General features: G+C 42.7%; 1 protein-coding gene across 1 annotated transcript; it reads right to left on the reverse strand.

The window, feature by feature from the left end:
- Nucleotides 1-7,362: 7,362 nt before the first annotated feature.
- On the reverse strand, nt 7,363-10,661 carry LOC134089145 (neurofilament light polypeptide-like). Its single transcript, XM_062543481.1, has 4 exons — nt 9,656-10,661; nt 9,016-9,140; nt 8,402-8,811; nt 7,363-8,106 (listed from the first exon to the last, which is right to left on the reverse strand). The coding sequence occupies exons 1-4, from the start codon at nt 10,655-10,657 to the stop codon at nt 7,901-7,903; spliced, it is 1,743 nt and encodes a 580-aa protein (XP_062399465.1). The 5' UTR covers nt 10,658-10,661; the 3' UTR covers nt 7,363-7,900.
- Nucleotides 10,662-11,982: the final 1,321 nt, after the last annotated feature.

Consider the following 11,982-nt stretch of genomic DNA (forward strand, 5'->3'; position numbering starts at 1 on the left):
TTCTTCAGACTATTCACTCATCCACCCATTTAACATCCATTAAACTCTCTATCAACATTAATTAGACTATCTTCATTCAACTTTTAAATGATTTACTCTGTCTCAGGCTTTAAGTAACACTCTCTTAAGACTAGCCAATTAAATTGATTACACCTGTATCAACTGTCAGTTTCTCTGGCTTTAAGCATACAATCTCTCTGAAGACTACATATCCTGTTAACTGTTTCCTCTGTCTACAACTGTTTCAAAATAAAAGTCCTCACTGCATAATACACTATTAAATCATTTAACCATTGAAACTACTCAACTATTTAACGGTTCAACCATTCCAACTGTCAGTTATCATCAACTATGCCTCCAGTCAACTACATGAAACCTCCATGTACCTAGCAACCAACATAGCAACCATTCAAATTAAGCGTTTATGACTGTTTCCATAGCAACCAACATGATTATACTGCAGTAACTTCTTGTTTCCTGATAGTGGCCACCATGGATACCCTAGCAACAAATGTTTCAAAATAAATGTCCTCACTAGCAAGTTATCTAGTTAGCAAGGTTAGCATTGTTAGCATAGTTAGCATTTTTAGCATAACTGCAAAAAATCATCAACTAAGTTAGCTAATCAACCTGGTTAGCATTGTTAGCAAATCTAGCATTGTTAGCATAGTTAGCATTTTTAACATTACTGTTAGAAATCATCGGTTAAATTAGCTAATCAACCTGGTTAGCATCGTTAGTAAAGTTAGCATTGCTAGCATAATTAAATTTTTTAGCACAACTGCTAGAAATCATTAGCTAAGTTAGCTAATCAACATTTTAACATGAATAAAAATCATTAGTTCAGTTAGAACTGGAATGTTTCAACTTTAAACTGTCTACCTTCACACTATCAACTCTCTGTAAACTATGCAACCACCATGTTTACCCTAGCTACACCTTAGTAACCATATCTACATTATCTATCTTTTTTGCATTTTCATGCACTGGTAATTCCTTGGAATTGCATTTCTAGTTATAGTGCATGAAAATGCACTATACTGTTCTTCCTAGGCTTCTTATTATTCTTCTAACGCACGCAATTCAGATTGAACCGTTTAACGTAGAAACTTCATTCAAACTTTGTTGCGTAGGTCTCGCTTATGCCATGTGTGCTTTGTATTTTTCAACTTTGTAACTTTTATACTTTTTAAACTATGAATTAAAAAACGATTTCCCCATAGATTTAACATTGAGCTATTTCCCCATAGACTTAACATTGCTCATTGTGACATCACGGCAGCAATTAGAATCTTAAGCCAGGTGGCCGGCCACCTGGGCACCAACTGTCAGTTTCTCTGGCTCTGAAGACTACATATTCTGTTCCCCTGTATCCTCTGCGCACAACAGTATCAAAATAAGTCCTCCTAATTCCATCCAACTTTATATCCATTCATCTTCTTCAAACCATTCACTCATCCACCCATTCTAAACAGTCTGCCTATCAACATCAATAAGACGCTCTACATTCAACTTTTAAACAATCTACTGTCTCAGGCTGGCTCTCTAAAGACTAGCCAGTTAAATTGATTACACCTGTATCTGTATCCACTACTCTCAGTAGAGAGCTGTGTCTCCCCATTCTACAAGAATATAAGGCACATTCCATCCAACATTCTATCCATTCATCTTCTTCAGACCATTCACTCATCCACCCATTAAACTGTCTATCAACATCTATTAAACAATCTGTCTATCAACATCCATTAAACTCTCTGTCTATCAACATTAATTAGACTATCTACATTCAACTTTTAAATTATTTACTCTGTCTCAGGCTTTAAAAGTATACGCTGGCTCTCTTAAGACTAGCCAGTTAAATTGATTACACCTGTATCAACTACTCTCAGAGAGCTGTATCAGTGTCTCTCTTAACAAGAATATAAGGCACATTCCATCCAATCTTCTATCCATTCATCTTCTTCAGACCATTCACTCATCCACCCATTAAACTGTCAATCAATATCTATTAAACAATCTGCCTATCAACATCCATTAAACATTCTGTCTATCAACATTAATTAGACTGTCTACATACAACTTTTAAAGTATTTACTGTGGGTCCCTCTCAAGCAGCGTTTATATGTCCTCCCTCGCTCCTCGATCCTCAATGATCTACATAAAGAAAGATAGAAGAAGGGCTGGACTATCCCATTGTTGCCGCTCCATCATTCTTTATGTAGATCAGTGAGGAGAGAGAGAGGACGCGTAAACGCTATATGAGAGGCACCTTCTGTCTCAGGCTTTAAGCATACAATCTCATTAAGACTACAGATCCTGTTTCACTACTTCCTCTGTCCACAACTGTTTCAAAATAAAGGTCCTCACTGCAATAATACATTATTAAATCATTTAACCACTGAAACTACTCAACTATTGAACTGTTCAACCATTCTAACTGTCAGTTATCATCCACTATGCCTCCAGTCAACTACATGAAACCTCCATGTACCTAGCAACCAATATAGCAACCATTAAAATTAAGTGTTTATGACCGTCTCCATAGCAACCAACATGATTATACTGCAGTAACTTCTTGTTTCCTGATAGTGGCCACCATGGATACCCTAGCAACAAATGTTTCAAAATAAAAGTCCTCACTAGCAAGTTAGCTAGTTAGCATTGTTAGCATAGTTAGCATTTTTAGCATTACTGCTAGAAATCATCGGTTAAGTTAGCTAATCAACCTGGTTAGCATTGTTAGTAAAGTTAGCATTGCTAGCATAATAAACATTTTTAGCGTAACTGCTAGAAATCATTAGCTAAGTTAGCTAATCAACATTTTAACATGAATAGAAATCATTAGTTAAGTTAGAACTGGAATGTTTCATCTTTAAACTGTCTACCTTCACACTATCAACTCTCTGTAAACTATGCAACCACCATGTTTACCCTAGCTACACCTTAGTAACCATATCTACATTATCTATCTATTTTTGCATTTTCATGCACCTGTAATTCCTTGGAATTGCTATTCTAGTTATTAATCTTCTTCTAACGCACGCAATTCAGCTTGAACCGTTTAACGTAGAAACTTCATTCAAACTTTGTTGCGTAGGTCTCGCTTATGCCATGTGTGCTTTGTATTTTTCAACTTTGTAACTTTTATACTTTTTAAACTATGAATTAAAAAACGATTTCCCCATAGATTTAACATTGAGCTATTTCCCCATAGACTTAACATTGCTCATTGTGACATCACGGCAGCAATTAGAATCTTAGGCCAGGTGGCCGGCCACCTGGGCACCAACTGTCAGTTTCTCTGGCTTTAACAATACAATCTCTCTGAAGACTACATATTCTGTTCCCCTGTATCCTCTGCGCACAACAGTATCAAAATAAGTTCTCCTAATTCCATCCAACTTTATATCCATTCATCTTCTTCAAACCATTCACTCATCCACCCATTCTAAACAGTCTGCCTATCAACATCAATAAGACGCTCTACATTCAACTTTTAAACAATCTACTCTGTCTCAGGCTGGCTCTCTTAAGACTAGCCAGTTAAATTGATTACACCTGTATCTGTATCCACTACTCTCAGTAGAGAGCTGTGTCTCTCCATTCTACAAGAATATAAGGCACATTCCATCCAACATTCTATCCATTCATCTTCTTCAGACCATTCACTCATCCACCCATTAAACTGTATATCAACATCTATTAAACAATCTGTCTATCAACATCCATTGAACTCTCTGTCTATCAACATTAATTAGACTATCTACATTCAACTTTTAAATTATTTACTCTGTCTCAGACTAGCCAGTTAAATTGATTACACCTGTATCAACTACTCTCAGAGAGCTGTATCAGTGTCTCTCTTAACAAGAATATAAGGCACATTCCATCCAACCTTCTATCCATTCATCTTCTTCAGACCATTCACTCATCCACCCATTAAACTGTCAATCAATATCTATTAAACAATCTGCCTATCAACATCCATTAAACATTCTGTCTATCAACATTAATTAGACTATCTACATACAACTTTTAAAGTATTTACTGTGGGTCCCTCTCAAGCAGCGTTTATATGTCCTCCCTCGCTCCTCGATCCTCAATGATCTACATAAAGAAAGATAGAAGAAGGGCTAGCTATCCCATTGTTGCCGCTCCATCATTCTTTATGTAGATCAGTGAGGAGCGAGAGAGGACGCGTAAACGCTATATGAGAGGCACCTTCTGTCTAAGGCTTTAAGCATACAATCTCATTAAGACTACAGATCCTGTTTCACTACTTCCTCTGTCCACAACTGTTTCAAAATAAAGGTCCTCACTGCAATAGTACATTATTAAATCATTTAACCACTGAAACTACTCAACTATTGAACTGTTCAACCATTCCAACTGTCAGTTATCATCCACTATGCCTCCAGTCAACTACATGAAACCTCCATGTACCTAGCAACCAACATAGCAACCATTAAAATTAAGTGTTTATGACCGTTTCCATAGCAACCAACATGATTATACTGCAGTAACTTCTTGTTTCCTGATAGTGACCACCATGGATACCCTAGCAACAAATGTTTCAAAATAAAAGTCCTAAATAGCAAGTTAGCTAGTTAGCATGGTTAGCATAGTTAGCATAGTTAGCATTTTTAGCATAACTGCAAAAAATCATCAACTAAGTTAGCTAATCAACCTGGTTAGCATTGTTAGCAAATTTAGCATAGTTAGCATTTTTAGCATTACTGCTAGAAATCATCGGTTAAGTTAGCTAATCAACCTGGTTAGCATTGTTAGTAAAGTTAGCATTGCTAGCATAATAAGCATTTTTAGCTTAACTGCTAGAAATCATTACCTAAGTTAGCTAATCAACATTTTAACATGAATAGAAATCATTAGTTAAGTTAGAGCTGGAATGTTTCATCTTTAGACTGTCTACCTTCACACTATCAACTCTCTGTAAACTATGCAACCACCATGTTTACCCTAGCTACACCTTAGTAACCATATCTACATTATCTATCTATTTTTGCATTTTCATGCACTGGTAATTCCTTGGAATTGCATTTCTAGTTTATTTATTGTCGTTCACCCACTTTTTTACACTGCTACTGCTCCTAGAGCTTTTGATCTATCGACATGGTTGCGACACCAATGTCGACCACCAATGGGGCGTTTTTCCGCCCCATTGAAATGAATGGCAGAATGTTGACGCATTGTGACATCACAGCTCCTTGACTCATGCCTTGACTGCTGTCTTGATTGGTAGAGTTTCTAAGCCATCTGCTTGGGCTGGGCTGGCCTGGGCTGTTTGCATGTAACTTTTGACCGTATGTCCGTTTGGAAAGACTTAAATAAAATAGAGATTTCACAGCATGAAGCACATCTTTTCTTTACAAGTCAACCCATATGTATACAGATCATGTAATAAAGCCAATCCATGTGTATACAGATCATGTAAAAAAGATGTAAATTAAAATAGAGATTCCATACCGCGAAACTATGAAATCCATATGTATACAGATCATCTAAGCCTTTGGAAACACATAATTAAAATGGCGATTTCACAGCGCGAATCTTTACCAGGTATAGTGATGCCCTGGCAACCATCCCTATTGCCCTAGCAACGCCCTAGCAGCCACCTTCATTACCCTGACAACAACCTAGCAATCACCTCTACAATGTCAATGTGGCAACCAGCATAGTAACCAACATGATTACCCTAGCAACCAGAATAGCAACCACGTTAATTTGCATAGCAACCATATGTACCCTAGCAATGCCCTTGCAACTGTCCCAATTACCCTAAAACCACATTAATTACCCTATCAACAACCTAGTAACCACCTCTATAATGTCAACCTAGCAACCAACATGATTATCTAGCAACCAGAATAGCAACCACTGTATTTATGCATTTTGGCCTATTGGATGTTGCGTTAATGTGGATAACCTTTGATCCGTGTGCCCGATTTTCATAAATGAGGTACTGTTGCAATCCTTATGACGATCTGCACCTGATCAAGCCCACTCTTGCAGTTCCTCGGAGATGACTTTCTAGTTCCTTTTACATTGCTCCTTACGTGAATTCAGACAAAGCTGTTTTTTTCTTGGCTAATTTCATTTTCTACTGTAGTTCAGTGTGGAAAGGATACCATTGATATCTTCTCCAAATCACCAAAACCCCTAGATCCAATCACAGGCAAGTGTGTAGATCCATTTGACACAAAGGCCAATGTTCCCATGAGGGTAGGGCATGTTAACAGCACACAGTAGGAGTCAATGGGGGAAATTGCTATAAGTTACACATTTGTTTTAAAATCAGATGGAGTTTAGCTCCTTTCAGAACACAATGGTTTCAAGGAATTACATTGACTGGACTGTATGCTATCAACCTAATTCACCCTCAATTCTCTGATGCTGACAACAAATTTGCCTGGTAGCCATAGCTAGCATATGACATTATCATTAGCTTGCTAACTAACTAACTTTATTGTCAGTGTAACATGGCCAATTACTACTCATTACTTGTTAAAACTATCCATACGGATATTCTAGGCAACATACCTTACATTCAGGTGAGAATTAATTGAAGTGCAACTTCATGTGGTGTTGTGGCCTAAGGCTTAGCTATAAACGGTTCTACAATGAGTCCATTCAAGGTGGAAGTGTAATTGGAATTACCAAAACTTGGGAACTAAATGTGACATCACACGTGTAACCTATAAAGTGGAATAGCTTAAAAAACATAGTAGCACAAATGTTACTTTTAATGGCACAAATCAGCACAAACAACAATTGAGACCATTTTGGGGGAAGTTGGACAAGTATGGGGGCTGAGTGACATCACTGGCCAGAAAATGGAAAGTTTAAACAAATTATCATTTTTATGGCACAAACGAATAACATTCATTTTTGAATAACATGGGGGGCCAGCTTCACGCCGGATTTAAAAAAACACTAAAGAGTTTTTTGTACCTTCATATAATGTTTCCAAAATCATTTCAGTGGTTCATCAACTCATAACAGGGTGAACGGCACTTTCTGCATTCGCTTCACGGCCCATTATTGGCCATTACCGCACTATGTAAATTTACCAGATCGGGTAGCAGATCTGTAGTTCGATGGAATGAGATATGAGAAACTACAAATTTAACTTCAATGTCGCAATACATCATACTCTCATAAAATCATGCAACATATATCTTGTATGTGGACATCATTATTTGCTGGATAAACAAATAGCGTGCATGCAACAGGAGCTGGAAAGCACCCACTTTCTTCACTTTCTCCATTTCACTATTAAGTCAGAGCTCATATTAGGCTATCCCTTATCCACAGTGGGTGTCAGCGGACATTATTCTCTGGCTCAAAGCACTTCATTCATTCAAAATGACACTGGGAACAAAGTGGAGTGTTTTAAGACTTTATTTGTACATCATGGTCCCTCTCTGAAGGATTCTAAGGCATTTGGATCATGTTTTAAGCACACTTGTGTTAAGGTTGTAGGCATGTTTTGGCTCCAAACTCGTAAGCTCACTGCATTGCCTGGAGGGATTGCTTAGCCTCTTTACACACAGAAAAAGCAGTCACACTCTCACTCACAGCTAAGGTCACACACTTGCTGCGTATACAAATGAAACCATCGCACACACACACTGGCTGGTTGAAGCTCTCCTGTTTCTGCTGTGTGCCCATGCAGGCATGCACACACACTCAACACCGGCTCCTGGGAGGGGTCTTGCTTACAGCCATAATGTTGATTTGCATTTGGAGTTGGACAGCAGTGTGTGTGTGTGTGTGTGTGTGTGTGTGTGTGTGTGTGTGTGTGTGTGTGTGTTTAGGAGGGGTGTGTTGAGACTGCCATGCATTAAAGTCACTCAGCACCGTGGGTCTGGATGCATCCAGTCTACTTTTTCTTTGGTTTAGCTTCTGCTTTGCTCTTTATCTCCTCCTCTGGACTCTTCTTGTCCTCTCCTTTCTCCCCCTCCTCTTCTTTATTTCCTCCCTCTTTCTCCTCTTCCCCCTCCTTCTCTCCCTCTTCTCCTCCTTCAGCAGCATCTTCCTCTTCTTCCCCCTCCTCTCCTGCCTCCTCTTCCTCACCACCTGCCTCCTCTGTTGGGGAAAGAAACACAAAGTGCTTTAAACCATCATCTCAAAACATCTCATGGAGCTGTCAGACTTAATAGGGTCTCATGATGATGTTTGTTTGTTCGTTCACTAATACATATAAACACAGCACATGATGAGAGCTTTGGTGCTGTGAGAATTTACATGTATGATGTTTGAGGTCTATGAATATAACACTTGTAGATTAGTGTATGAGATCTGTGAATATGAACACTCACAGATGATGTCTGAGATATCAGAGGATCACTCATTGATGCACGCTTGAGCTTTTTTCACTCACCCTCTCCTTCCTCCTTCACTTCCTGTGCCTCTTCACCCTCTTCCTCCTTTTCATCTTCATCGCCTTCTACCTCATCTCCTCCATCTTCTTCCTCCTTTTCCTCCTCATTCTCCTCTCCTTCCTCTTCTTCCTCCTTCTCCTCCTCCTCCTCTTCCTCCTCCTCCTCCTCCTCTGCTGCGCTGGCTTCGGCCTGTTGAGCCCGGCTGGGGGTTATCAGGTCATCGCTGAAGAGAGAGGAGCTGAGGAGGCGAGTACCCAGCAGGTAGGGGGCGCCAGAGCTCAGGCTGGCCTGCACGGAGAAGACGGGTCGGCCAAAGGAGGGTGTGGATGAGATGTTGTGTGAGAAGATGCTGGACATGCCCCCGACTCCACCCACATTGAAGCGTGTCTCCTCCCCCTCCAACAGCTTCCTATAGGACAGAGAGAGAGAGAAAGAGAGGGAGGGAGAGAGAGAGAAAGAGAGAGTAGAGGGGGTGAGAAGAGAGAAAAGAGAGGGGGAGAGTGTGTGAAAGAGAGAGATAAAGACAGACGGAGACCGGGAGAACGTTCAGACCCAGCAAATTTTAGAACACTCTGGAAAATTCTCACTGTGGCGACTGTGGCGCATGACTGACCTGTAGGCGGCGATCTCGATGTCCAGGGCCATCTTGACGTTGAGCAGGTCCTGATATTCCCTCAGGTAGCGTGCCATCTCATTCTTTATGGTCCTCACCTCATCTTCCAGCTGAGCAATCATGTCCTGGTGGGGACAGGGATGGACAGAGATGGAGAAGGAGAGAAAGATGGACAGATGAAAATATGACAAAGGAGAGAGATAAAGCACATTGAGCTGACCCTCGATATCACACACACAAACACACACACACACACACACACACACACACACACACACACACACACACACACACACACACATACACACATACTCTGCAGTCTGCCACTCTTTTTCCGCCTGTATGATAGCATGTCTCTCTCAGAGTTATCACGTGGCTCCAGTGGTCCCTACCCGCAAGCTGGCATGTGTGCAGTGGTTCCTATCTATACATTGCATCTGTTGCCTCTGTTGGCATACAGTATATTTACCACTTCCTAGCTGCACATTAGCATCTCTCTGGTGGTTCGTTTGTGCATGCTGGCATATTCTGATTGTATACACCTTAAACGGTTTATCCCAGTTACCTGATCATGGAATCAATGCTGTCATGTCCTGGTGTGTTCTTACCTGCATGCATGCATGTCCTGGTGTGTTCTTACCTGCATGTTGGTGACGTCGGCGCTCTGCCTGTCCTCGGCCTCCTGCAGCTGCTGCTCCAGCGCGTGGTTGAGGCTCTGGCACGCCTGAATCTCCAGGTCACGGGCCTTCAGCAGGCGGCGGAACTCACCCGCCTCATCTCGGGCCAGACGGATGTCATCGGAGTGGCGGGCCGTGGTGTCGGCCATAGTGCTGACTTTGGAGCGGAACCACTCCTCGGCGGACTGCATGTTCTGCTGCGCCAGGCGTTCGTACTGGCCCCGGATGTCACGCAGCGCCACCGACAGGTCCGGCTTGGCCACCTCCATCTCCACGGAGACCTGGGAGCTGTACTGCAGCTGGGCCTGCAGCTCGGTGATCTCGCCCTCGTGCAGTCGCTTGAGGAAGGCCATCTCGTCCAGCAGGATGTCCAGACGCTTCTCCTCCTCAGCCTGGCCCAGCGCTGCTTCCTCCGCCCCCTTCCGCGCCTCCACCAGCCGGCCCTCGGCCTCCTGGCGCGTCAACACTTCATCCTCGTAGCGGCCCTGCAGTGCCCTCAGAGCCTCCTCCAGCTGCCGACGGCGCTCCTGTGCGGCCTGCCGCTCCTCACGCGCCTCCTCCACGGCCGCACGCAGTGCACGCACCTCCTGCTCGTAGATGGAGCGCAGGCAGGTGGGCTCGCCGTGGCGCTGTCGGAGCACCTGCAGCTTGGCCTCCAGCGCACGGTTCTGCAGCTCCAGGTGGTGCACGCGCTCGATGAAACCGGCGAAACGGTCGTTCAGCTCCTGCAGCTGCGCCTTCTCGGCCGTGCGCACCGCCTTCAGCTCCGAGCTCACTTGCGCCGCCTGGCCCAGGTCCAGCTCGCGGCCCGACGACACGGTCAGCGCGTAGTGGGGGGCGGAGTAGGAGGTGAAGACGGAGCGTGAGCGAGACGGCCCCCCGTAGCCACCGCTGCTGCCACTGCGCACCACCACCCTACGGCGGTGGGAGGAGGGGAAGAACGGGTCGAAGCCGAACGAAGCCATGACAGCGTCGGGAGATCAGCTGTGCGAGAGACGACTGATACCAGAAAGAAAGAGTGAGAGAGACAGTTACAGAAAAGAGCAGCACAGAGTGAGTGAGAGGAGAGGAGAGCAGGGAGTGATAAACACAGACAGATGTTGAGGGTGTCTGTGCCTTCAGAGCTGAAGTGCCGGGACCTTTTATAGCTGCAGTTGGGAGGAGACTGACGCAGGGAGGGGTCTTGACAGATTCTTATCGACATCAGGAGACCAGCCAGTGAGCGGAGAGGAAGGGAGAGAAAGAGAGAGTGGGGATGGAGAGGGAGGAGGCAGGGAGAGTTAGGATGGGAGAGAGAGAGCGAGAGAGATGGAGGAGAGAAAGAAAGAAAGGAGAGAAAGAAGGAGGCCATACCACTGCAAAAAGTGATATCTTATCAAGTGTTACAATTTTATATCAAGATATAAAATCTAGTTTGCATTGTTTTTAGTATAAAGATACTTACTTTGAGCTGTCATGTAAGATGATTTGACTTAAAATAAGTCAACATTCTCCTAAATTAAGACGTAAAAAAACAAGCAAATGTTCAACATTTTCCCTTAATTTAAGATGATATTTAAGATTTAAGACCATTTATCTTACATTTTAAATCTTATCTTAAAATGTTGTTTCATTGTGACACACATTTGTTTAAGTCAAATAATCTTACAAGAAAGCTCAAAGTAAGTATCTTTATACTAAAAACAATACAAACTAGATTTTTATAACACTTGATAAGATATCACTTTTGCAGTGCAGAGGAGGTCAGTGAGTGCAGAGAAGGAGCATTTGGACTTGGAGGAGAGTTTGAGTAATGCGCTGTCCTGCACTGATGGCTCACTAGCAGCGCTCTCCCTCTCTTCTCTCTCTCCTCTCTTCCTTCATTCTCTCTCCCTCTTTCTCATGTTGTCCTCTTTCCCTGTCTCACATCACATCTTCTGTCTCAATCCTCATGTGCATGTAACCTAACCTGGTGTCTCTGTGTGTACTGTGTACATCTTGCATTTTGTCTGCATGTTGTTTGCATTGGTGTGTTTCGTAAAAGGTGTGTGTGTGTGTGTGTGTGTGTGTGTGTGTGTGTGTGTGTGTGTCTATGTCTGTGTCTGTGTGTGTGTGTATGAGTATGACCCCCGCCTTGCGTCTTCTTTCTGTGTTGATGTGTGTGTGTGCGCGCGCGCCTGTGTGTATGTGTGTGTGTGTGTGTGTGTGTGTGTGTGTGTGTGTGTGTGACCTGATGCGTCTTGTCCCCTTGTGGGTTTGACTCAGCAGCTGCTGTCACCTGTATTGAATTTGCTTCCCCATTGAATACTCC

The sequence above is a fragment of the Sardina pilchardus genome, chromosome 8 (assembly GCF_963854185.1).
Source record: "Sardina pilchardus chromosome 8, fSarPil1.1, whole genome shotgun sequence".
NCBI classification, from domain to species: Eukaryota; Metazoa; Chordata; class Actinopteri; order Clupeiformes; family Clupeidae; genus Sardina; species Sardina pilchardus.